This window comes from Molothrus ater, chromosome 16 (assembly GCF_012460135.2).
Source record: "Molothrus ater isolate BHLD 08-10-18 breed brown headed cowbird chromosome 16, BPBGC_Mater_1.1, whole genome shotgun sequence".
Taxonomy (NCBI): Eukaryota; Metazoa; Chordata; class Aves; order Passeriformes; family Icteridae; genus Molothrus; species Molothrus ater.
Window position 1 is genome coordinate 4,300,693 of NC_050493.2, and position 27,039 is coordinate 4,327,731.

Sequence of the window (27,039 nt, forward strand, 5' to 3'; positions counted from 1 at the left end):
CCTGCAGGCGCACCCCCACTCTGCGCATGCGTCTCCGCCCCGGGCCGCTGAGGGTTGCCATGGTTACCGCGACCCGGAAGTGCCGCCGGGGGGCGATGGCTGCCCTCAGCCCCGAGCCGGCAGCCACGGCCCGAAGGGGGCCCCGCGGCCCCGCCGCCCCGTGAGGCCTTCCCACTGCTCTCCCACCATGGCCCGGGGGGCCGGCGAGGCGGCCGCGGAGGGGGAGCTGGTAAGGAGTGAGCGGCGGGGAGGAGGAGAAGGCCCCGGTTCTGTCTAGGCCTGCTTCGGCCCGGGCTCGGCTCAGGAAGCGCTCCCGCGAGGCCGGGACAAAATCCTGGAGCACCCCCGGGCTCAGCGGGCCGGCGAGATGGTGGCTCGGAGGGGGAGTGGGATGGATTCTGCCTTCTCCAGCCCGCGGGACTCTGGGCTCTGCCTGTGTCTCCCCGAGTGCCCCGCAGCACGGCACAGAGGTGACAAAGTCTCAAGCTGTGCTAAGGAAGGTTTGGGCTGGACGTTAGGAAGAATTCCTTCACAGAAAGAGTGATTAGATATTGGAATGGGCTGCCCAGGGAGGTGGTGGATTTGCCGTCCCTGGAGGTGTTTAAAGGAAGGTGGACGTGGCACTCAGTGCCGTGGTCTGGTTGGTGAGGTGGTGTTGGGTCATAGGTTGGACTCGATGATCTTGGAGGGCTTTTCCAGCCTAGATAATGCTGTGCTTCTGTGTTGGTGTTTGTCTCCCACGCCCTCAGCAGCCAGCTCCCTCTGGGAGCCCCCAGGTTCTGTTGCTGCCTGCTGCAGGTGGCTCTGGCTGGGGCAGTTTTGCAGGAGCAAAGGGGCTCCGAAAGTTACCAAGCCATAGTGCTGGGGCTGTTTCTGCATGTTTGTATCCTGGCCAAGGTTTTGTTGTTACCATTTATCAAAGCTGGGCACTCTCCACATTGTCTGATTCCAAACATAATAGCTGCAGTTAGGGAGAGATATTTCAGAACGAGACACCTTAAAATAACAAAATTAATCAGTGTGCTGCAAGGAGCACTGCCTCAGGAAATGAAAAACTGTATGGCCTGGTGTGTGAGGACACATCCCTGCCTGCTCTCAGCCAGCATGGCAGGCTCTTTAACCTGCTCTCCTTGCTCCTCTTCTGCCAGACAGGGTTTCCAAAAATACTTCATCCGCTCTCCTGCCTCTTACAGGCACAGATCAGCATCTGTCCAAAGCTTGGTGCTGAGTGCCTCAGAGGCAGCAGCAAGTGGAAAAGGTCTTTCTGTGAGGGCAGCATTCAGATAATTTGGAAGCTAAGTGGAATTTTTCCTTCAGCTGTGGATATGCTTGCATTTGAGAGGGAGGGAAACTTGTCATCTTTCTTGCATTTGAGGTCTCTTCCCTTGGCCTGAGCACTTCTCCACTTCAGTACAGGAGCTGAACAATCCCATAGCATAGCAGGGGTAGCACAGGTGAGGGAGGAAGGGAAGAGCTGGGTGAGTTGCAGCCTAAATGGTGGAGAAATTCCTGCAGAGCCATGAAGATTCAGCTGGTGCAATGCTGTGCACTGCAGTGTCAGGTCTCTGTGACTCAAGTGCCCTCAAAGTGTCCCTCATGGCACAGGGGTTGAACCTGGATGATCTTTAATGTCCCTTCCAACCCAAAGCATTCTGTGATGGTTCATTGCTGAAGTGACTTTCACAATATCCCAAAACTATTTATAGTATATATATATATATATATATATATATGTATATATGTATATATATATATAGTATATATAGTATATATATATAGTATATATAGTATATATATATTTATTTATAGTATAGAGCAAATGATGCTGGCTTTTGCAGCAAGAGCCCCACCGTCTTTCAGTGGCTTTAGTGGTTTTGAAAAATGACTTATTTTTGTCTTAAACAATTGACATTTTAGCAATGCAATGGAAGGCTTTGGTCACAGTGTTTACTGTTTGAATTTTTAGCTTTCCAGCTTTGTAGAACTGTACAAGTTTTTTGGATGTGTATTGCAAGCAGTTGTTCAGTAGGAAATGTCCTGTCTGTGTTTGCAGGGAGATGACAGCCTGTCTGTGGTAACCTGCCAGTCAGAAACAGCCCTGGTGAGTTTGGATTAATGCCCCAAAACCCTCTGGAGCTGCTGCTCATCTGTGTGCTGCCTCCTGCTCACCAAGCACCCCTCAGAGAGGAGAGTGAACAGTGGCACTGCAGTGGGCTTGTCACAAATCTCTAATTTCAGATGTAATTCTGCCTTCCAGATTCTCAGCACTGGGGCTGCAAATGATATTTGGCTTTATTTTGCTGTTCTATCAAGTTGTGGGCTTAAGTAATCCTTTTACAGAGTTTTAATAGAATTGAATAACTCCTTTAGCTAAAGGGTTCTACAGATCAGCCTCTACTCTGGGATCATCTTGAATTTTCTGCTACTCATATTTAATATTGATGGGAAAGGTCTCATGTTCTGAGCAAGAATTGACAGTTTATCTGTATCATCAGACTTCACTTGGCACCACCTTAATTCTGATCACCATTGCTGTGCCCAAATCTGCATATGCTTAATGCTACTATTTTTCTTCTCTCTAGAAAAGGTTTTGTCTTATTAGAAAAAAAGATCTTCATAGAAAATGGGAGATTGAAGGCAATTTTGAGATTATATGATGATATCTTAAGAGCTGAGTATTTTCAATACAGAAAAAAAATTCCATTTCTCTTTCAGAAGTTAAAGAAGAAGATTTTTCACAAACCTCCAAAGTCACCAAGTAAGTGTTCCAAAGCTTTTTAGTCTGTGATTGCAAAACTGGGTATGTTTGTGGGATACAGGAACTGGGAGCTTTATCTGAGACAACATCTTGTTATTCTCTTCAGAATTGTTCACTGCTTTGTGCAGAGCACACCTGTTTGAGATCTCTTCTGTAACCTGTGAAGTCCAGCTTCTATAGACTGAAATATTGACATTTATGGGTTGGTTGTATTTCTTGATTCTCCAGCATAATCTAATTTTTTCTCCTGTTATGCCTTCTGATGGCAACCATTCTGAATTTGTTTTTCTTCTTGTCTTTTTGGAGAAATGCTGATACTTGTTGTGTAGAGAGACTCTGGAATTACTGGAGCTCTCTACCATCCAGTCATAGATCTCTGTGTGTAGATTTAGTGGTTCTCTGTTTCATTTGTTGTGATGGGTTGTTTCATTTTTTTTCACAGTACAATGTTGTTATTATTATTAGATCTGCAGTTCTAATATTGGGTTTGTCCTTTTTTTTCTGGGGTTTATGGTTTTTTGTTGTACTTTTCCATTTACCTTGCTTCATTGGCTTTTAGTGAGTGTTTCAAAGAAGGCTTTACCCTAAAGTGTTCTTAATAGCAACATGTGCAGGTATCTTAAGGATGCCTATCCAAACTGTACACATAAATATTTCCACATGTGTTGAGTCATACTACTGTCACTCTGCTTTTTCTAAGCCTTTTCATTTTTTGGAATTATATTTCTTTATTTATGGTGGAGTTTTTTGGGCTTTGTGTGTTTTTTTTTTTTATATGACTGTCCCATTGCTCTGTATAAGCCAGTTTGGAATATGCTGTTAAATTTTATTTTTACAAGTAATAGGATTGAGTCTGGAAACTTTGAAGAACAAGACAACAAGAATTTTAGTAACCTTGAGCTTTTGAAGGCAGCACTGAGATATTTTCTTTTGCTTCAGAGTCTCCCTACAGCTCAAGCACACAACTGTATCCTAAAAAAGCTGCAGCTTGGAGATCTCTGCAGGGAGCAGGCAGTGCTTGTTTTGAGAATGCAACTGTTGAAAACCCAAGGCAGATGTGGCTGGGATTTCTGAAACAAGGTATTAGTATAGAAATGTTGTTTGCATTTATGGATAAAATTCATTGTTGTGGACAGCTTAACATATAAACTATTAAAAAATAGATTTGTATTTGATTAAAGGTTACACAGGAGTTAATTTCACTGTTATTTATTTGGGTGGTTGGATTTATCTGATCTTGAGCGTTGGCATTTATAGAGGGAATAATTAACAGCATCTGGAGCTTTCCATGTTGCATTTGTTCAGAATAATTCCACAAATTTAATTCACAATTATGCCTGATTTTTGCATTTTTGTTCCATTTCTCTTGGCAGGAATGAGCCATGCTCTGAAATCAGATGCTGACACGGGGCATGTGCGAGCTAACGTTTCCAGTAGCACTCCAGAATATTTGAAGGAAGCTCTAGGAATGAAAAAGCCAAAACATGCTCGTTCTTCCAGTAATGGTAAGTTCTATAATGGTGTGGTAGATAAAAGTGAATTATTTTTTTTTCCCCTCTAAAAACACACATTGCTTAAGAAAAGCAAGAGCCATTTTAGTATACTAAAATACATGTGTGAAAATATGATCCATGAGATACTTTTTGAGATTCCTAAATTTGTTAAGGCAGGGATTTCCAATTTTTTTTTGAGCAATGAATCACTATTAGCTTTCAAAACTTTTGCAAATTGCCATGCATTTGCAGCTGAAAACGTTGCAAATATAATATGGTTCAATGGGACAGCTGTAGACAATTTATTGTGACTTCAAAACATAGTTTAGGAACCATTGATAGAAACCATCTGCTTGCCTGAAATTCTGTGTAATTGACTCCTTTTACTTCTTCTCTAGAAAGTGTTTTATCATGTGGTTGTGACATTAAAATCAAATGAGTTTTATGAGAAGAGCAAACTTTCAACGTTTTGTTCTGCTTTTCTTAAAGGAGAACTGTAAACTTTAAAATTCCACTTCCATTTAAAATGACACCTATACATTTACTGGCGATACACAGTTTCTGGCAACTTTACAGGATGATATATTTGTGCCTGTTAAACATAAATAGAAAAATGCATTCTAGACATCTTTTAGAAACCTTTTGTAAATAATGGATTTATTGGGATGAGAAGATTGCAGTCGTCTGTGAAGTTTGTATCTTTCTTGAGATGGGTATTTTAATATAGCAGCAGAGAAGTAATTAGGAAAAAGTTGGCTGCAAAATCTGGCAGAAGTTTCCTACAGTAACACTTCCATTTCACCTCCATTTCTAAAATTAATTTCCTTGTTGATTTTGCTTCTTCGAGGAAAGGAGAAAAACCTAGTTTCCACTTTGGTGCTGTTCTAGATATTTCTCTTTATCTGCAAGGTTTCTGGTTAGTTAAAAATATTAAAAATACCTCTTTTAGATCTACTTATTTTACATACCCCTTTCTGTAGGCTACATTCCTGGAACTCCTGACTACAAAGAGAAGGAAGATATGTATGATGAAATTATAGAACTGAAAAAGGTACAGTTTCTCTGATACTACAGAAAAAGTCATGGCATTGCTCCATCCTGTACCTGTCCTGGCCTTAATGATCCAGAATACTTCGGTTTCTACAACTTGGGATATCCACCACATTTTTTTGCATTTGTAATGTAGGGCTAAACTAAAACTTGTGTCTGTCTAAGACAAATTCACTGTGGTGGTAGGGTTAGAGTTTTCTCTAGAGGTTGGTGCACTGTATGAAGGGTCAGGACTGGGCTTGTTGAACTCTGGGGTTACCTGTAGACAAATGCTTGGCTGTGGTTGATTGTTGGTGTAGAGGCTGCCTTTCTGTAAGACCTTCTCCTTTTATCTTCCCTCTGTCTCCTCCCTAAGCTGTCCTGTCCTGGTGTCTGCCCTGGTCCAGTGTGATGGTTTTGTGTTTTGGCTGTTCTGTCCTCTTCTTCCATATCACCTTTACCATCGTAATTGGATTGGTTTTGACATCAAAATGTGTTTCCATGTGAAAACTCTGCATTTTCCTATTTCTGAAATGATTCCTCTCCCCTCTTTTAGACAATACAAGCTCAGAAGAATGAGGGAGACAGAATGAAGACCAAGCTCCGTCGCCTGGAAGAGGAGAACAATAGAAAGGACAAACAGATTGAGCAACTGCTGGATCCTTCCAGGGTGGGGATTTCTTGTGGGGATAGAAGTGGGGCAAAAGAGTAGGAGTTTGTGGTGTGCTGACTCCTAGGAGTGATGAGCTGGAATATGAGAGGTGGTGTAAAGGGATTTCTGGTCTGTGCATCTCAGATTAGCAGTAGTCCAGTTCAGTTCAAAGGAAGATGATGCCATGCACTACAGATTTAGCACAAATACTTTTAATTTCTGAAGGTAAAATAAAAATGCTGTCTAATTAGGAGCCCACTTTCTGAATATTTTGCCTGAGAGTAGAAGGGAGTTAACCTCTTGCAGAGTGATGGGTGCATGCAGTCCTGAGACCTGACCAGGAGGCAGAGGAGCAGCCTTGTCAGGCACTGACAAGAAGCATTTGTGGTTGTGGTCAGACTTGAATCTTACTGAATTTCTTGTGGCTGTCACTCTGTGCAAAACTATGTCTTGGGAGAAATGTGCTAATAGAAAGCTGTGGGCATAGGGAGTTCAGAATTGCAGCTGTTGGGCTGTGGAGTTGAGCAGGTTGGAAATTCTGTGGGAAGAGCCAGCAGTAGAATAAAGCAGCAGAGTTGGCCACTTGCTTTTTCTGTTGCAGGGCTCTGAGCTGGCACGAGCTTGGTCAGAAAAGAAGACTGATAATGGATGGGTAAGAGTGTCTTCATCACTTCCTGCTTTCATTTGTGCTTTTTCCTCTTGCTAAGGTGAAACACTAGTAAAAATTAAATTAGGTCAGAAAGAATAATCAATTAGGGAATCACATAACCTGTATCTCTGTTAGCAGGTAAGGAGTCAAAGATCTAGAACTAACAAAAATCTAGAATTAACATTATTTTGGGGAGCTTTCTTTGTCATTGTCTTGAGTCTGTTTAGGCAGTATTTGATGTTGGCAAGGTAGTGGGTAATGTTGCTTTATTTCATAGCTGTATATCCAAATTGTTAAACTCATTATGAAATCAAGCATCTGATTTCATCAGTGTTCTCTTTTTCACAGGGTTGCAGATGTGTATGATTTACTAAGTACTGAAATATGTAGAAATAAGTATATCTGATTGGGTACAATGTATAAAGACAGGGCAGACAGGAATAGACCACCTGTGAAGAGACAGATCATTCAAGGACTCACGAGCTCTTTGTTCTTTCTGTAGGTGGTTACTGGATTAAAGCAGAAGATTGTCAAGCTTGAAGAGCAGTGCAAGGAGAAAGACAGCAGTGTTAAGTATGACTTTGAGGGAGCAGGGGGTAGAGGCTTGTATTGGATGAGCTAATAGAGAGAATTGGAAATCCATGTTATTTTTCATTTGCATTCTATTCCTTAAGACATTTTAATAAACTCTCAAGAACATATTGGCAATTATAAGCCAAAAATTATGAACCACCAGCTTGCAGTGTCTTTGCTGATCTGACTGGGTTCTTTTTTTTGTATTATTCTATTCTCAGTGAATCCCAGGCAGACATGAAGACCAGTAGTTTGGAAGAAGTGAGGTTAGCCATGGAAACCTACTATGAAGAGGTATGTCTGGCAGGTCCTGCAGGGTGCATGCAGGACAGGAAGCTGGGCAGTTGTTGAGTCAAAGTGCAAATGGAATGTTTAAGATAAGTTTCTTGTACCTTAACAGCACCTGTCATTGGTAGCAGGTTTTCATAGTTATTCTCACAGCTCCAGCTGTATGTACTGGAAAAATGTTTTTTTCAATATGTTAAGTGTGTTAATGAAAAAGGGCAAGTCAAGAACCCACTGTACATCCATAAGTGTGATGTTGAGATGGAAGCAAATTTAACAGTAGCCTGATCTTCAGTGATGGCATCATTAGCTTTGCCACTACCCAGAGAGTCTTGTTCTGATTTTCACCTAATGAGCAGATGTGTTGCTGTGGAAGCTGACATTGCTAATGTTCCTTAATGGAATCTGTTTTTCACAGGTCCATCGCCTCCAGCTCCTCCTGGCCAAGTCTGAGACCATGAGGAAAAAGTATGTTTAATTCTTCTGATAAAAATGTTTGTGTGTTTCACACATCACTGGAGTCCTACTTTAACTGATGGAAAACTACTACATGGGAACAGGTTTTTTAGATTGCTGGATTTGCTTTTTTGGTACTGCTTTAGTTGGCTTCACAGCCTTGAAATATGTCTTAGTCACATTTTTTGCTTGTAGATAGATCATTTTGTGGATCTGGAAAAACACCAGAGCTATTTAAAAAGTACAGGATAGCACTGAAAATTTATCTCTGTTACATCTTCCCTCATAATCACACCTATTCTGGCATTGCTGGTAATTGAAACAAACTCCCTGGATGTTTGGCATTTCACACTTGAGTCAGTTCTGCATCTTGCTCTAGAGTGTGTGCTGCAAAGAAAATGTTCTTGGAGTAAACAATATTTTCCTTTGGTGCAGAGACACAGATGAGTAAATTGTGTCAGAGAAGCTTGTACTAGTGCTTGTCACTGGTGTGCAAGTGTGGGCATGAGGGTGAACAGTTTATAGAGGCAATTAAAGTCCAAGCACAAAGGCAGAAGACAAAAATCCACTAAGAGAGCAAATTAAAAGCATCACTGCAAGTGAGTGTCATTTGGGCTGAAAAAAGGGTAAGAGTGTCTTGTAGGACAGTAAAATTTGTTACTACACCACTTCAAAATATACTTGACCTCTTAGTGTGAGGTACAGACAACTGTCTTAACATTGAGTGTAATTATTTAGATTGATAGAAACATGTGAGAACTCCTTAGGGTCATTATTTATACTGCTTGTGTTCCCTAACTCACTGTCACTTGTGGATTGAAAACTGCAATTTGTTTTGTCACTTTTTTAAAAATAAAAATCTTTTGGCTCAGGCTTGCAGTGACCACTCTCTCAAGGCTCTAAGCCATCACACCTCATTTATTTACAGGTGAAAATTAGTCACAGGTCTCTTCCTTGTCCTCAGTTATTCATAGCTTCAAAAAGTGGTGGTCAGGGCAGTCTCTCTCCATTACAGGACTGCCAGTCTCTGCTGGAGAGGCTGAGCACTGAAATAATAAATCATGCTGAAGGTCAGGACTCTGGCATATTGAAAGAGCTGTTTGAGAGTATTTCTTTCATGATGCTTGTCTCCATTAGTTCTGGCTGATGTGAATGGCATTTGGCTTTTTTCAGTGTTAATGCTGAAGGCTGATTATTTGTATGTGAAGCTGTAGTATCCAGTTGTAGCTAGAAACTGACTTTCTAAGCTCTCAAAATGGACTGAAATCTATTTTTTTATTTAGGTTTAGATGAGCCTAAAATAATGTCACTGAGTGGTCTGGTTCTGGTTTCTATCATTCCTGTCACTAGCCCATTTTGATGGTGTGTTGTGTTTTGGTTTTTACTCTTAGTTTTCCCTCCTGCCTGGGACAGCTGTGGGGATAGTCATCCATGACATCTGGACAGTCTTATTTTGTTTGTTTTTTTCTTCATTTCCTTTGAATTTCTAAAAAGGAGATCAGCTGAAAATTCAGCCTTTCCACTCTGATATGCTAACTGTGGGCTGTCTCCCCTTTTACCTTGTGATTATTCCAGTGGATGGGATGTAAATTCCTTCACACACTGTTCTGTAGTTGTCACTGGCAGTGGCATTTGTGCAAAACCAACTCCATCAGTTACTTCAGGCCTTTATTTCCTGAAATAAGTTTTTGGGAATTTTTTCATAGCAATAAAGCAAATCTATTTCATCTCATTAAAAGTCTGTTTTGTGAACAAATGTTACAACTTTGCACAACTAGAAGCTCAGATTTCTTCTCCCCTTTATTAGAAAAAAATTTAAAATCCCTGTAGTATATTTAAAGTTGTTTTAACACACTTCCCCATTTCTGATGCTTTTCATTTCCATATTAGCTGTATTCTTCAAATCTGTTTCAGATCTCTCTGGGATTTATAGACACAAGGATAATTTAAGAGCACCATTTCCAGTTATCTGAAAATACACTTGGGTGTTGGATTTGTTTGAGAGTTATTCCATCTCTGTCTATCCCTCCCTCTCTCCCCCAGTTTCAATGTTTGTTAGTGAACAAAAGCCATTCAGAGCCTGCAGGTTGGTTCTCTGTGCTGGACAGTTTTTTGGAGGAGTCTCACAGTTTACTGAAGCATTTTTTAAATCAGAGGTTCACAGAGTGCTGGTAAAACATTATAAGGTTGGTTAACAAAACAAACAGAAAATAAGATAAATAACATTCATACAAGTGCCTTTGTTTGTGCATAAATGGAAAGAGTGGGGGAGGAAGTAAAAGTAATAAATGAATTTTCAATGTTTCAAATTTTTTGACACAAATTAAAACAATTGTGGAAGTGTTGAGCAAGATGATCTTTGCATGCTTTTTCAGAGAAGAAGAGGTAACTCCCCAAGTAAAAAAAAAACATTGAGAAATGTTATTATGGGGGAACTGAGGCTGTCAACTCAGTGATCTGACTGGAATAGTGGAGCTGCTCCACTCCTTTTAATGCTGCTTCTTTGTTCTCTGCTTTTAAATTAACTTTCTGGTTTTGATCCCTTTTCCAAGTGCAGAGGGCAGAGACACCCAGAGACGGCTGAAGGCCCTGAATGCTGCAGTGCTGAGGCTCTCCAGGAACATCAGGGAAATGCAGGCTGAGAACCGCAGGCTGAAGGAGGACCTGGATCACGTGCTGAGCACTTCCCCTCCTCACAGTAAAACAAAAAGTGTGTGCTGGGAAATCACCGAGGCTGGGCCAAGGGGTTTGGGTACAGCCAAAAGAGGTGTGGCAGCAGGACCCTACAAAGGGAGAAATAAGGGATTTATTACAAAAGTGAAGATTCAGGAGTGGCAAAGTTGGAATGAGAACCTTCTTTCAGGATTCTCTGATTTCTCCAGTCAGATCTGTGTTTCTTCCCTTATTGTCCCTGAGAATTCTAAACTGGAATTGATAGAGGAAACTTTTCAATAGCTGAAAACTGGTGAACATGAGTGGCTTATATTGATTTCTGAGCTAATTGGTTTAGAAGTCAGATATTTTCTGCCCATTCTCATTTTTTCATTGATAGATGTTTAAAGTTGGCTTTCAGACATCTTTAAATGGTATTTTGATATGGCCAGAAGTTTCAAAAAGCAAGAACAATGTTGCCCCATGGATGTAGTTACATGTTTAAAGCTTTGTTATTGTATTTAGATTACAGTGAGTGGAGCAGACAGAGGCTGGTGAGGAAGATTTTGGATCTAGAAAAAGTAAGTGGTCATAGTTAAGTGGCTTTTTTACCTGTCTGGGAGCAGAAAATGCAGAACCACTGCCTTGTCCTTCAGTGGTGTCTCAGCCTTGTGCCTTCTGCCTCATACACTGCTGCCTGTAGCATGAGCCCTCCCTCCCTGTTTTCTTCTCTCACACTTGTTAGCTGTAGATGCACATTTTAGAATTAACCTCCATTAGATCTTTTCTCACAGCCTAAATAAAGTAATTTCACACTAAATTTAACTTTCTTTTTGTGTGTGTGTGTGTTTTCCATGTGAATTTACCCTGCTTAGAAGGTGTGTGCCATGGAGAGCAGCAGGGTGTCCTTAGGTGATAGTGGGGCATCACAAGTGCTTCCTGAGTCATCCTCACATTCTGTGGACCTGGACCATCCAGCATCCCAACATTTAGGTGAGGAATGCTGTCGTCTCCAGAGGCTGGTGAAGAAGCTGAAGGATGACAGGCAGGCACTTCAGAACCTCCTGCTCAGTAAAGAGTAAGTGTGGCTTGTCTGGGATGTTCTTCTGTAGGTGTGGAGTGTTTCATCATTTCTGTTCCTGTTATGAAATGATGTAATAAGTAATTCACATTTTCAACTAGAATATTCATTTTGAGAATCCCTTCAGTTTTTATTTCAAAAGCTTTGTTCTAGTCCTACTTGCTTCATAATATTACATTGAAGAAAAGCCAGAGGATGGAAAAGGAGAATTTCTGATTGTTTCTAGCACATTTTTCAAGGTTTATTTTTCTGCCAGCCATACTGAAAACCCTTTGAAAGGTTATATGTTTATACAGCACTTCTTGTTTGCATTGTGCTGTAAAACTCTGTATGTGGTTTTTTGTTTGTTTGTTTGTTTTTTTCAACATGTTTTGTCCTGATCTCTCACTTTCTCCATTTAAACCTGCCTTCTGCCCTGGGATGCTCTGTGGCTTGTGTTCTCCCCATAAGTGATTGATGTGCAGTTTGTATTGCCTGGACTGTTCGGTGTGTCAGGGCCTTGGGGCAGCTTCATCTGAGCACTGTGAGCAGGGACATGCCACAGGGAGGTGTCTTGGTGACACTTTGCCTCCTGTGTCACCTCTGAACAAAAATGCATAGTGAGAGCACCTGGGGAGGCCTTTGCTCCTCAGCAATGGGTGTTTGCACTTAGTTTTGTTTAAAAGGAAAAACTAAACATTTAGTTACTTTACAAATTTGAGGAAACCCAATTGATTTAAAAGTTTAAAGAAAAAATAACTACTTGATGGAAGTATGAATGTCTCAGGTATCACTGAGATTTCCCTGTACCTTTTTAGATTAGATATCAAGCAGTTACTGCAGGCTAAGGCTGAAGCGGAGCTGGAGCTGCAGAAGTGGCAGAGTAAGATGGAAGAAAAGAGTACAGAAGAGCAGACTTTAAGGTAAAGCATTTTGTATTAATAGATCCTTTTTGAACCCAAAAACAAATCTCCTAAAGTATAAATCTCTTTTGAAGTGGCTCAAATTCTGTAGGAGTTCATCTGAGCTGAAAGAAGCTGGGGATTCTTTTAAGCAGAAGTGTTTGGAGAGATGGAGTAAGTTACTAGGGGAAGACTTTAGAGTGCTCTTAGAGGAAGTGGAAGATTAAGTAGGATAGTAAAAATAAGATTAAAATTATAATAAAAATTCATAAGATAAATGGAAAAAGCTTTTATGTTTCAGACATTTTTTCTGCATGAAAATGTTGTACTCTCTTTACCTTGGCCTGTGTTTCTAGACCATTGTCTCTGTGTCACTCCCATTACTCCTTGTATTCTGTACAACTGTGAGTGAGAATCCTCTGCAAGGGAGGCACAAAAAAGTGATTTCAATATTGTTTTGTGAGAAAGGACTTTGACTGACAAATACAAAACTGTAGCAGATCTAAATACATTATTATAGTATCAAGACTACACGGTAACCTTGAGACTTCTTAATTTTAACATAAGGCTGTGCTATCACAGATTGAGAATTGATGTTTTGTGTCTGTTACTGTGAGAACAGGTATCATCCTGAGCAGTTTCCCTCCTTGGCCTTAAAAAACAAACCCAAAGCAACCAAGTGTTATGAGATAGGTTCAGTATTTTCAAAGCAGTGTCAACAGAAAATTTCTATAAGCTGTAAATTTCTTTGCTTTTCCAACCATAGTGAGGAAATCCAGAACCTAACACAGAAAGTAGGAAAACTGGAGTTAAAACTGGAGAAGGAAAAAAGGCAGATTGGAGAAGATACAGTGGAAAAGCTTAGTAAGGTACAGCCACATTTTTGTGTTTTTCTTTTTTCTTTGTGTCTGATATAGATTTCAAAAGAGCTGCTACTTGTGTTTTTTCAGAGATACATTAAATCTTGTCATAGAGATAATGATGGTTAACTCCCAATATTTGTTGGAAATAAGTTATGTCAGTAATTAACACTGCAACTTGGGGAGTTTTTTGAAGCTGTTCTGTTAGTGATCCTCTGCATTGCTGTTGCTTTTTTTCTTTCTCAGTGTAATATTGCAGAAGTCTTAAACTTTTACATGTTTGGGCTTTTCCTAAAACTTAATAAAAAATTTGTGGTTACTTTCATCTTCTTACAGCATCTGAGGCCATTTCCTAATTTCAGTCTGATTTTGTAGAGGGAGGGAGGTTTTGAAGGAGTTGACAGTTAGATAAAGAATGGAGACACAGGTAAATGTGCTCCCTGGCAGACTGGCAAAAGATAAAAATCCATTTTCAGTGTTTCTTCTGCTGGCCAGGTGGTCACTTAGGGCACAAGAGCTGTCCAGTCAGAAAATATACTCACTTGCTTTTCTGTTAGGATGGAAATGAGGTGCTTTTTTGTGAGAAGATATACAGGATGTAGAGCACTCATCATCATGGAAATTGAGGGGGGTTTTAATTCTGCTGCTGGTGGAATGTAATATTTGACTCAAGAATTAAGAGTCCATAAGTGAACTTCACTTTCAAGTGAAGTTTTCCTAGACTTGATGCATTCTACCTAATAAATAGCTTTGTGCATATATTCTGTTAATCCTGGACAGTCTTAAGTGTGGCTCTTGAATCAGTTTGGGGTTTTGTAAAATATGTCTGAGCTTGATATCTATGTAATCTTCTGTCCCTCTTCCCAGTGAGGCAATTGGCCAGCAGAGATGGATGGGCACTGACAGAGCTGCTTTCAGAGGCACTGTGGCCATGTTAATCTCATTTTACTAAATATTACTTGGAAATTGTTACTGGGGTTTTGATTTGCACTTAAAAATAAATAGACCCTGAAATACACATAGTAAAAAATACTAATAAAACTGTCCAGTGGCTTAAGGGTTCTGGTTTCTGATATACTGTGCCATTCTGTAGATTCTTTTCTGTGTGTTACAGGCTCATGGATGCTAGAGGATGTTTTGAATACCAAATAACTGGAGTCTTTAAAAACAGCCAACAAACAGCTCCTTTTTCCCTCTGCAGACTATATATATTCTTGGCCAGTAACCATCCATTTATTGAAATGTTCCCATTATTTGTAATTATCACTAAGTTCCTACCAATTTCTCATTTTAATAGTAGGTTGTCATTTTTAATATGACATGATCCATTTGCTAAACTTAAGCCTGGAGCTCGGCGGTTTTAGGTTATAAATAAATTCTTTTCACAGAATCAAGAGGTTTGTTCAGAGCCTATAAAATCTCTTGTTCCTCTAGTTAAAATTTTACACCAACAAATTAGATTAGTCTTTTAAACTTGCAGTTAACTTTTGTTTGGCATGTGAGGTATGACAAGTAGGGTGGGATAATTTGGGATCAAAAGGATCAAGTGGTGAGAGGTGGAATATGCAGCCACACCTTGGGAGAAATTATTGGAACAAGATCTTGTTTCTGGTTTCTTCCTTTTTCCTCTAATTAATTTCATTAAGATAGAAGAGTAGATTTATGCCAACTTCCACAAGCTTGGTGTCATACAATGGCCAGCTCTCAGTAAGCTTAAAGAGATGATTATGGGGCCACAGTTGCCAGGATGAGGCACAAGAGACCTCCCTGGTTAATTAATACTTGTCTTTCCTGGAGAAGAACTGCAGAATCAGATAACCTGATTTTTGTTCTCAGTCTGTTGCTAACACACAAATCATTTCTGAGTAACAAAGCAGCGAGTTAGCAAAGCACAGAAAAATAGGAGTGTGTGCAAATGGAAACTTCTCCATTCCCATGCCCTGCAGAGGGCTGAGAGGGGCAGGGATGTGTTTCACTCTCAGAGTTGTCTCCATGATGAGTTTGAACACAAACAGGGTTCAGAATTAAGAGTTTCCTCTTGAACTTCCCTCTGCCCTGCAGGCAGGATGAGCTCTGGTGCTGATTTTCCTGAGTCATTTGTAATCTGTTCCCTCACAGCTCTGGATTTACTGTGCTAACTTAGAGATTCTCCTTTGCAGGCTCCTCCAGTCTGCACAGTGACAGACAAAGAAAGTCACAGGAAAGAACAAGCAGCCAGAATTATCCAGAGATACTGGAAGATGTACAAAACCAAGGTGAAATTCTCCTATCAGGGAACAGCTATCCCCCCTCTGAATCTTACTCTTGTTTTAGCATCTATCCACACATCTTGAAAGATTATGTTGTTTGAGTTTGGCAGGGGTTGGGACAAATGTTTTCTGTGTCTTTTAATTATTGGGAAAATTTGGCAAATTTTTATTAGCTAAAGCTTGCATATATTTGTGGCATTAACATGGGCATTTTTCATTTCAGAAAGAAGAAGTTGCTCTGCATGAGGTGAGTGTGTTTCTGACACCCAACCAAACAGTACAACAGATTTGATTTGTATCAAAGGGCAAACAGCCAAGACAATATTTGTTCTTCAGGCTGGCTATAATTCTCCTTCTGATGTCCTGATTTTGTTTCGTGTATTTTGTCAGTGGTCTTAAATTTTTGGTCTCTAATTTTCCATAGTTGGCACCTTCTACAAGGTGAAAGCTTCTGAAAATTCTGAACCAAATCTGATACCTATAAACAATAAAGTTTTCTAAATGTGATAACTCTAATCCTGATTTAATTTTCATTATGATGAATCTTCAGAAAGCTTTGAAATAGGATTTGAAGCTTTTGCTAAGGAAAAATATCTGAGAATTATGAAGATAATGAAAAGTTTGTCACACAAAGTCATTTCTTGATGAATGTTTTGGAGAAGGGTTTTAATTAAACTGTTTTTTCAAATAGCACAATGTAGCATCTTACCTTTGTTTCTTCCAGAACACTAAAAATCCCACGTTCATAAATTAGAATTAATTCTGACCATGTGACACAAACATGCTGTTCTAAATGCTTTTTGTTGATTATAACCCAGTAAAACCTCTGAGGGGAGTGGAAGGCTTTGCCTTCAGTGCAATCACCACAAGGTCTGCCAGCCTTGGTTGGGTTTCTGATTGCAGCAGAGCATCTCAGAGCCCTCTGGGTACCCAGAATCTGACATGGGAGTGGGAGCACGGTGCTGTGTTGGTGAAACTCAGGCTGGTGCTGGCAGCTCCGACTTCACTACATTGGATAGGATCAGTGCTGAGCACCTCCCAGGTGGAGTTTAAAGCCCAGAGCTGCCCCTGGGGGTGCAGAGGCTGGGGTTATCTTTCAGAGGAGCTAATGCCACTTCTCTCCATGGCAGGCAGTTGTTCTGCTCCAGGCAGCCTTCAGGGGACATTTATCTCGGCAGAAAGTGCTGCTGGATGCTGGGGTGCCTGATGCAAAGTCTCACACCGAGGTAACTGTGGGGACAGATGGGGATCCCAGCATCACTCTGTGTTTATCTTGCCCTGTAAAGGACTTTACTTCCAGGCTTAATTTGTTGAATCACCTGGTGATTGTTTTAATGGGCTGGTTGGCAGCACCACTGTAATTCTAGAAAGATACTGAGCTCATTCCCTGGCTTCCCTTCTTACTTTCTGTAGTTCACACTTTTTCTTAGAAGTAAAGCTGTAACTTCTCAGCCTTGTGGTCTGTAACACTGTAACTTTTTTTTCCCCTGGTTCTCCCTTCAGATAGCACACTCTTTAACTCTTTAATTTGGAGTTTGTTGAAAACTTTTCCTGCTCTCAGGGGCTCACTACTCAATCACTGGAGTCATAGATAAACTTTTTTTCACCAAAGTTCAGCAAGAATCTGGAAAACATCTTTTATTGGATTGAAAAGTAAAGGAGCCTTGGTGAGGCACGCTCAACCTAAGACTTGGTGTCCTCTATCATGTCCAGTTTGCTCCAGATTATTCAGTTCTGAATATGAAAAAATTTCCTTACCAATTAAACATTTGGTTTCTGTAAATCATTTGCCAGGTTATATAAATATCCTTTGGACCTTTAACAGGCTGTAGTTAATTTGTAATTCTCCATCCAGGTTGTCCATCTGATTGTACTCTCCATGCTCTTTGATTCTGGTAAACTGGCCCAATGTAGGAGGACTGAATACTTGCCTTGATACAAGTAGAAAATAAATCCATTATGAAGGTTGTCTTACCTCCTTAATCTTCAAAAGGTTTCCTTCCTGGAAAATAAATGAACTTTCCTTGCAGGTGTCTGCTCTTTCATTAATTGAATGCTGATGCTTCAAAGCTTACATGATGATCAGATTTGCATTTCCTGCTGATTTAGTCTTACAGAACCTTAAAACCTGCAGACCAAAAGATGGGGATGTTTGTTCTACTGCCAGTTTCACAATCAAGAAGATTGTGAAAGGTTCTGTAGAGCTTCTGTGCAATCTGTAAAAGGTCAGTTTTCTTTAATCTGATTGCTTTGCAGAACTCCTGCCTGTCTTCCATGTCAGACTCCTCGAGCTTTTCTTCTGATTGCAAGGAGAGAGATGAGATTGTGACATTCATCCAGTCCATTTTCAGGGCTCACTTAGCACATACAGAATCCCTTCAGGAGAGGTAAGCCAGGAGTAGATACTTCTGCAACATGCAATAGCAAAATTATTTTAATTACAGGAGAGGAGTATTTTTTAATAGATTTTTAGTGTGGGCTTCTTGGCAGAGAGGAGAACAAGGCCATTGTTATAAGAAAAGACAAGGGAGAGCTAATTCCTAGAGAAGATTCAAAAGATGTGCAACTAAAAGGAGCTTTGTGGCAGCAGGAGTCTTCCCATGCCCTGCTGCATGTTCTCTTCCATAGCAGTGAGTGAAAGTAAAGTGAAATAATTCCTCTGTGGAACAGACAGGTTATTGTTGTTATCACACAGATTGCTGCTATATTTGCTTAATGTGTGAATCTGAAGCCCTGACATGTGCAGGTGAAGGGTTATGTGGAGGAAGAAGAGGGAGAAGCTAGAATGCCATCAAGTCACTTAGCTCAGGCAGGGTGCAGGGGTTTGATTACTGCTTAGGTTTATGGTGACTCTGTCTTGAAAAATACTTCCTTTCTCTCCAGGGTTTCCTGCTCTGAAAGTTTTTAATGTCAGCTGCCATGGTTACAAGGAGAGGTGCATGGCTGTCACCTCTGTTCAGTGTCTGGGTTCACTCCTGCAGGTGATAGAGCAGCAACACAAGAAACTTTTCAGCACAGCCTGTGCAGAGAGACTGCAAACACTGTTCTGTGCCTCATGCTCTGTGTGTGTCTTTTTGCAGGCCCTCTGTGCCCAGTTCCCCCAGTGAGAAAGCAGATCCTGCAGTTCCCAGCTCAGAGAAGAGACCAGGCTCAGCAGCACTCCAGGGATCTCCAGTCCCCACATCTCCTCTTCCTGGTAATCTCCCTCCCCTGTGTTCAAAAGTCTGGGTGTTTTGAGTGGGTGCCTGCACAGTTTTATAGAGAACATCTGCATGTGCACACACATGTGCAGCCTTGTACTCCCTGTGGGTGGCTTCATTTGGTGGCATGTTGCTTCTACTGGCACGTGCAGTTCCCTACATAAAAAATAGAAGCTCTGACAGTCTCAGCACCAGCTTCTTCACAGAGCTTTGTCTGTTTGTCCCAGCTGTGGCTTGGAATGTCTCTCTGATGTAAGTGGTAATTATTGAGGGAACATGGTGTTCCCCTGTATTGCCTCTCTGCTTCCTTTTCAGCCCTGTAGCTGCAGTGTGGTACTTCCCATCACATTTTGGGCCCTTAGCCATAGACAAGCTGAGAGCATTTCCACCACCCTGACTTAGTTTCTGCAGAAGACAGACAGACATCTGCTAAAAAGAGCCATCCTAGGCAGCCATGTGCATTTGGTCATGGTGTTTTCAGCAGTCTTCAGTTGCTGCAGTGAGGGGAAAAATGAAGTCCTGGATAACCTTGCCAGCAAGTACTACTGTAATACAAACTGAGAAAATCTGTCTCTTTTATGGCTCTTGTGCCTTTTGGTTTTCTTCTTGGATTCTTCTTGCTGTTTGTGAGAAGAAGATGGAGTTAAAGCCAAAGAAGCTTTTAGGAGGATTTTGGAAGTATTGAGTAAGAAAGACAAAGCAATGCTGCAGATAAGACAGCCTTAAACATGCAGCTTCAAAGGATTTAAATCAAAAAGGGCTGGTTCTGTCCAGAGTGGGACATTTGAGGCTTTCATGGACCAGTTGGGGAGAAAAGGAACAACTTTGAGTGTGACCTGAGAAGCACTGGCTCAGTTTTTTGTCAATGAAAAGCTCTCAGTCCCTGCAGGCTTGCTCAGAGACAGAGAATGCTGTAAGCAATGAGGCTGTTTCTCTAAGATAGGAGGTGGGGAATAAGCCAGATTTGCAGGGCTTGTGAAAACAGAGGTAACACTTCAGTGGAAGAAAATGCATTTAAGAAACTTCACTGTGTTCCATATTCAGAGGCACGTTCTGCTTTGTGAAAGAAGTACTTGCCTCTGAAAATGTTTGAGTTTTGAGTGACTTTAATTATGTCTGGTGATAGTATCCTGGAAAAAAATAGTGCTGCAGCACCTTGATTTGCCTGAGCTCTACTGCAGTGTTCATTATTGGCGTGCTCACTCTAAAGCCAGGGGAAATCAGTTGCAAAATTCTGCTCAAAGAGAAAGAATCCCTTAAATGTTTAGTCCTTCTAGACCCACAGAGGAGTGTAAGATGAGGCAAGCCCAGTGAGCACAGTCATTTGAGTGCCAGAAGGGCACAGTCATTGTCTAGCTATGAAGTCTCCTAAGCTAAGTTTTATTGCAGATTATGATGACAAGTTGATGAGTGAAGAAGGTCTGGGATAGTTTATGCTGGAAGAGAGACAGAGGAAACCATGCTCTGAAACTTTCTTCCTTGCAGTCCTTTCCTGGTGAATATCAAAAAGGAGTGATTGGGAGCAGAGCAGGTTTTGTTTGCTGCTGATTTTATCAATGTGGGAGATGTTTTCAAGCTCTAGGATGAGGATAGAATATATCCAGGTGGTTTGTGGGGGAGCACACTGGGGATGTGCTTCTGTAACTGCACAGCTGCCCAAAAAACTGCCTGGCACTGAGCTCTCAGAAGTATGAGGTCCTGTTGCATGGAAGTGTTTAACCAAAATCTCCCAAAAAATGAATTAGGAAAAGCCTCCTAAAGGAAGGAGAGCATCCTGGTGTAAATGCAACCCCTCAAGGATCTGTTTGGTTTTTTGCCATGTGGATTTATGTAGCTTAAGTTAAAGTTAACTAAAAATCCACCCCTGCCATTCTGAGCTCATGACTGATAGAAAAATCCACTGGCAAAATTGGGGTTTGATGGTAAATTGGGATTTCAGTGGTCATCCTGCAGCCTGGGAAGGATGTGAGACAAGGAGCTTGTTGAGCAGCTGAGTGATTTAAAAGCAATCAAATTCTTACAGCTTTAAATCATGCAGCTGTTGAACAAGTTCTTTCTTCATTTGTCCCAAGTCCAGACTTGCATTTCATGACCTCTAGGTCTTAAAATGATCTTAAGCTTTCAGTCAATATCTGTCTTGCAATAAATCATTTCAATTCACTACCCCTTTGGCATTATTTGAAGAACAATGGGGAAGATGAAAATGTGTTTTAAAACACCTTCTACATCTGCTAGAATGAATGTATATAATCCTGGTGTGGCATTGCAGACTTATAATTCATTGTTTGCATCAGGTTAGATATCTCTGTATTTTCTAGGAATAGAAAACCTTTTTTTTTAAAAGTGTATTATTCAGTGCTGCTTTGTCTTCAGGACCTGGAGGTTTTATAAAGCCATTCCTGCTGTTTCCCATGAAATGAAAGAGAAATTAACGATTCAGCCTGTGAAACTTGGTGTTGTGTTTTGTTTTATTCTGTCAAGGGAGTGACAGGAAGGAAGAATATGTTCTGTACATGCACAGCAATCTTGATTAAGGGCAGTGTTTCTCTTTGTATATTACTGGCCACTCTGGCTGCAACTGTTAACTTCATTTCAGGCTTTTTTAGAATCATAATGAGTTTACATACAACCCTTAACTCATAGCAGTGCTTAACCTTCACAAGCACCAAGATAAAGTTGATATCGAACTGAAAATGAGGACAAGAAAATCTCATATGTCAGGAGCAGGATATAATCAAGCATGATTGGGATAATATTAAGCTATTTCATATATAATATGTTTATTCTTAGAGTTGCTTCTTCTCGTTATCATGCCTGGTTTTGGCAGTTCCCTTTGCTCCTCCATATCACCAGTGCTACTGTCTCATAAATCTCCCTGAAAAACTCTGACATTATTTGTTGTCTGATGCAGAGAAGATTTTCACTTAACTAGAAAATCATGTGTTTCCTGACTTTTTAGGCTGAGGTCAATGTAATATAATGGCCTCCCTGCATCCCCCTTGCCATTCACAGGCTCTGTCACTCTTTTCCTATTCTTGGGCCAGTTGTGGTCCCTTTTCTTTATTCCATGTTCTACTTTCTGTGTTTGCCTGCTCTTCCATACCAAGATTTTTTTTCTTTCCTGTGTCAGGAATCTCTTATTTCACTACAAGCCCTGTGGCAGGTCTGTTGTCCCTGGATAATATTCTCTGTGTGCCCTCCAGTTCAGGTCAAAACCTCAGACTGTGGCTTCTTGCCAGTTTCCTCTTTCTACCACAGGTTGTCTTGATTTGTTTTCTTCTCTGGGAGAGTCTTTTCAGAGAATTTATGTTTGAAACTGAAAAAGAAGTGGAGCTGAGGGAAGAATATTGTGCTAGAAGGTATTAATAGCTGAGGAGAGGATATTGTGCTGGAAGGTATTAATAGCAGTCATCATTTAGTTCCTACATCTCTTGCACAGGGGTTATAAGCTGCTGGTTCTGCTCTTCCTGTGTCAGGGACTTTGTACATATTTATTTTATGCCTCTGATTCTCCAGTGTTTACTGGAATCATCAGGAGCATCTGTTCACAACCTGAACACTTCTTCAAACATTGGAATGGTTGAGATGCATAGAAACACATCCAGGAAAAGAGCAAAGAAACAAAATTTTTTAAAAAGGGGAAACCCAATGATGTGGTCACTGTTTTTATTGTCATTACAGTAGAACAGCATGTGAACAATATTTTGGGTGTTTTACATGTATTAGGGTTAAAGACAGTGACTGAGAGCTTCTACCTTTTTTTGCATCTATTTCCCTTTGTTCCATCTATATCTGAGTCGAGTTCTCATTGTGATCTCTCTGTGTAGTTTAAGCTTGGGTCAATTTCTCCTTTTCTGGCCATTTTATGAATATTTGGTTTTGACCTGCAATGGCTTCAGTATCAAATGGCCTTACTTGGTGTGTGTAACCCCTTGCAAAGGTTTAAAGGCAATAAGAGAGCTCATGCATGGTCACTGTGTCAGCTCAACCCTTGCTGTGCACTGTGGCTCACTAAAGAGGAGCACAAACAGCTCCATGCACAAAGAGATCACACCATCCATAACTGGATGACTCCAGGTAAACTTGGAAACTTGCTGGCTTAGAGAATAGCATATTTGCCCCAAGGGTTTGTTTTGGTCAGTGCTGTGTGTTGATGAGCTTGTCTGCTGGAATCCTTTCAGGCAGGTCCTGCTCTGCCCCCTGTGTGGCCCTGGACGAGGCTCACTCCGATGACTCCGATGATGTCGTGGTCCCTCCCTTGCTGCAGGTGAAGAAAAGCCACACCCACCTCTAAGGTTTGCTGACAGGCTCTGGTGGTCTGGAATTACTTGGTTCACCAACAAAACTATTCGTACCAAGATCAGTCATATCAAAGATGGAAAAAGGGGCAATATCAGCCCCTTTTTAATGACAGTTCACATGATTTCAGCCACAAATGAGTAATTCTTTGACATGTTTTCTCTGCAGACTTTATGGCTAAAAGCCACTGACTGACTGTTAACCTTACCCTCCTGGTACACAGAGAGTTTGGATTTATAAACTCAACCAAAACACTTCATTGTTTTTAATGAGGATTATAAATTCAGTTGCCAAATTTAAGTGAAAGCAATAAAGCCTTAAGATATTTAATGCCAAACAAAGTTTTGTTTCAGGTCAATAAAATAGTTTGTTTAATCAGAAAGTGGTAAATGACATAACTCCAGTTTTTAGCCCATGTATGAAAGCGGTACAACTGGTATTTGTTATCTGTGCTTTACTATTTAAAATTTTTACTGTATCATATTTTAATATCTTTCTTTTTATTTTTATATTGAACATTTACAGTCTGTGCAGACCTTGTAAAGGCTTTTAGAAAGCCATTTCTTTGCCATAGGACTATTCTAGGCCCACTGTATCAGCTGGGCTTTCTTATTTATTGACCTTTTCCTGTGTGTGTATGGTGACTTGTACTGCTTTGCGTTGAAATGTCTGATGACATAATCAGCTTTTGGGATTTGTCAGGGCAGGTGTGTATTAGCAGCAGTGTGCTCTGAAGGGATGCCCCTGTGAGTGTTTTTCCTGCTTAAAAAGTCACAAATTGTGTCTGTTTTGCAGGGTCAACTCTTAACGTGTAAAAATATTTGACATGGGAGATAGAACTGTCTGGAATGCTCACCTGACTACATTGCTCATATCGAATTGGGCCAGTTTGGTTTGGTTTGGGAGCAGAAGTGGTAGGTTGGATTATAACAGAAATCAGACTGCATCCAGAAAAAGCACTCACAGTGTAATTATCCATGGAAAGACCAAAGAAAACAGCCTGATGGGCTGTTGAGGATTTCATCAGAGAGAGTCTTTCCAGATCTCTGCAGACTGTACTTTTGGACTGGATAGTTCCTACTGTTGCACCAACATCCTTCAAAGACATTGAAATGTGTGTGGGTTTTTTTTAAGGTGAGCTAGATAAATCATGATACTTATTGGAAGGGGAAATTAATTTTACAAGCACATGGTGAAGGTTTTCTGGAAACACTAATGGTTTCTTTGTCATCAAAGTGTAATAAAGTCTCCTGTAAACAGAAAGCACACTCTTAAATATAAGATTTTTATCAGCTTTTCTAAATTAAAAATCAGTCACCACTGTTTCTCAGAATACCAATAAGTCAGGGCTGTCTCAGTTCTGTGATTTCAGTGAAGACTATCTGAGGCTTATCATAGTTTGTGCCAGTACTTAGAGCCAAAGAGGAAACTGGATGGCTGCAGCACAATGCAGCTGATTTCATTTAATCCCCTTGGTGGAAATGCTGCCTGTGCTATTTCCAAAGGCAGTTTTGGGAGCTCTCCATACCCAAAGCAGTCTGAAGAATGTCATTTGCACTCCCACTGGGTAAATTTTTCCTGCTGGTGCTTTGGTCACATGACTGTCATCTGCAGGAAGGATAAAAAAAAAATATACATAAAAGAAAAGGGATAGAATCCTGGTAGAAGCTGGGATATGTTTCTTTTTCTGGAAGTCACATTAAGAAGAAGGGTCATTTTGCTAAATGGAAGCAGTGCTGTACTGAGTTGCTGTGTATAATATTTCAGGTCTGTAACTGTGACTCTGTCATGGATCTCTCCAGAGAGTAACCAGAGATGAGGCCTGACACATTAAAGGCAGAGTGTGTAATGTGTCAGGACCAAGGCTGATACCAAATACCTGCCTGGCTGTCATCCTATAGGGAGATACTGGGGCAGCAAATGCAATAAAGAAAACATTCTTTTACTTTACTCTGCTGTAATGAGCAATATGACAGTATTAGGAAGTTGATACAGAGCAGAAGGGTTTGTGTTTGAGCAGAGCAGGTGGCCAGCAGCAGCACTGTCCATAGACAAATTCTGGGATTAATGGGAGATAGGAGCTTGGAATGACCCAGACACAGGCAGAAACCAGGATGAAAAGGAACAAGTGTTTTCTGGGCTGAATCAAAATGTGTCTAAAACTTTCTAAATTTGGGAGTGCTGTCTCCCAGCTATTAAAGATCTGATACTAACATTGAGATGGCCTTCAAACCCATCCCTTACTTGTGGAGTGAACACATAATTACCTTCCAGTCAGGAGCTTGGTGTGGTACAGGAGGAAGGGAAGCCTGCACAGTACCAGCCTTAGGTGTTGTTCTGTTGTACACTTGATGGGATGTGTTGGAAGGAGTAGTGATTGACACCAGGTTTGGTTCTGTGGTTATCCATCTGAATGCCAGCACCCATAAATCTGGGAAGAAATATGGCACAAAGAGGGAGGAAAAAGTTATTTTATTAATAAATGCTGGTTTTCCTCAACAGGGAGCTGAGGACAGTAGAAATGAGTGAGGCTCAAATCTGCCAAGATAGGTCCTGTACAAACACACTGTTTCTGAAAAACACCTCTGTAGAAAGCCCTGGAAACCTTGTGGGGGTGTCAAGGCCTTGAATGAAAATGAAACTCCCCTGTATCCAGTGTAATCTAAAAGCACACTTTCCATCCTGTCAATATGGAATAATGTTTCTGCCTTAAAACCATCTGCAGTTTGCAGCAGTGTTAGTTAGAGATTGTGTGTGAGTGCAGAGATCTGACTTTAATGGGATGTTATCTCTCTTGATCTCTTTTTGCCCTTAAGTGCCTTTGCCTGTAAATCTTTACTGAGGCATCAAGACCTGAAAACTGTATTGTTTCCTGCACAGCTCTAAAAATAATCCCTGCACAGGCAACTTCTAATGTAGTCAAAATGGAAAAGGATTAATCTTGGCATATGAGAGCACCATTAATTTTTATGATCTTTTTAATATTTAGAACTGTGCAAGTATTTTATATAATTTATTTGGGATCTTTGAAAAGCTAAAACAATTGCAATGAATTTTCTTTCAACTGTTGAATTTTGAAATAAAGTTTATAACAGAATGTTGATGTGTTTCTTCTGCTACTCTTCTATTTTCATTGCCCCTCTGGCCTCTGCTGCACTCTCCTGTTTTCTCTTTGCACCTGGGCTGACCCTTTATCCCTGATTTCCTGAGTGGACAGTAACAAGATAACTGAAACATGTAAGGTGTGAAATTTCTTCTTTCTTCTAGTGCAGGTTCAAGGTTTTCCCATCAGGAATGAGCAGTGTCCCTGACCAAAACCTGGTGGAACTGAAAGACCTGATGGGTTTTTGCTTTAAAAAACTGGTCTGGGAGCAGCTGAGGGAGAGCAGGAGACTACAGAATTCAACAGTTTACTGACAGTGTATCCTCCCACCTGGCTTATTGTTGCTGTGTGTGAAGCTCTGGAAGGAGCTGGGACATGTGCATTCTTTTCCAGGTCCACTGAAAAAGCCTTTAAGGACTCCCTATAGAAGCCTTCTGCTGGTTTATGGCAATAGAAGACCCTGCTGTGAAAACATGGGAATCCTGCAGTCATCCTCCTGTCAAGCAGAGTCCTTGGTGTAGGACTACAGCAGCTATGAGAGTACAAGATGAGACAGTCTTTGTTCCATGATTTTATTAATTAAATTTCACATTTTTTATTCTTTTCTCTCAGCTCCACTGGCATATTCTCTGGATTTCTTACAAGAAACTTCAGTTTTAAATCTTAAACACCAGAGGTAATCCATGAGGCATGAATGGAAAAATTTGGTATTATTTCTTGGAGCAGGCTGGTCTTGAATTCAGTTGAAAGCAATTAAACATTCACACTTAGTTATATTAAGCCATAATTTGTCTGCAGCTGAAGTTGGAATGCCCTTGA

At 40.7% G+C, this 27,039-nt stretch overlaps 1 protein-coding gene across 7 annotated transcripts; it reads left to right on the forward strand.

The window, feature by feature from the left end:
- Window positions 1-94: 94 nt before the first annotated feature.
- On the forward strand, window positions 95-26,831 carry IQCE (IQ motif containing E). 7 transcript variants are annotated; one of them, XM_036392435.2, is made up of 23 exons: window positions 95-229; window positions 2,054-2,101; window positions 2,716-2,758; window positions 3,698-3,838; window positions 4,132-4,263; window positions 5,232-5,302; window positions 5,837-5,950; window positions 6,534-6,584; window positions 7,084-7,154; window positions 7,376-7,448; window positions 7,858-7,907; window positions 10,448-10,605; window positions 11,073-11,128; window positions 11,423-11,625; window positions 12,426-12,530; window positions 13,276-13,378; window positions 15,529-15,624; window positions 15,842-15,865; window positions 16,749-16,844; window positions 17,875-18,005; window positions 18,699-18,814; window positions 23,000-23,113; window positions 26,614-26,831. In XM_036392435.2, exons 1-22 carry the CDS (start codon window positions 188-190, stop codon window positions 23,110-23,112), a joined length of 2,037 nt encoding a protein of 678 aa, XP_036248328.1. In that variant the 5' UTR covers window positions 95-187; the 3' UTR covers window position 23,113; window positions 26,614-26,831. The 7 variants fall into 7 exon arrangements, with proteins under 7 accessions (XP_036248328.1, XP_036248329.1, XP_036248324.1 ...); XM_036392436.2 differs by having other exon boundaries at window positions 23,000-23,085; XM_036392431.2 differs by lacking the exon at window positions 26,614-26,831 and adding an exon at window positions 23,913-26,214 and having other exon boundaries at window positions 23,000-23,085.
- The last annotated feature ends 208 nt before the right edge of the window (window positions 26,832-27,039 follow it).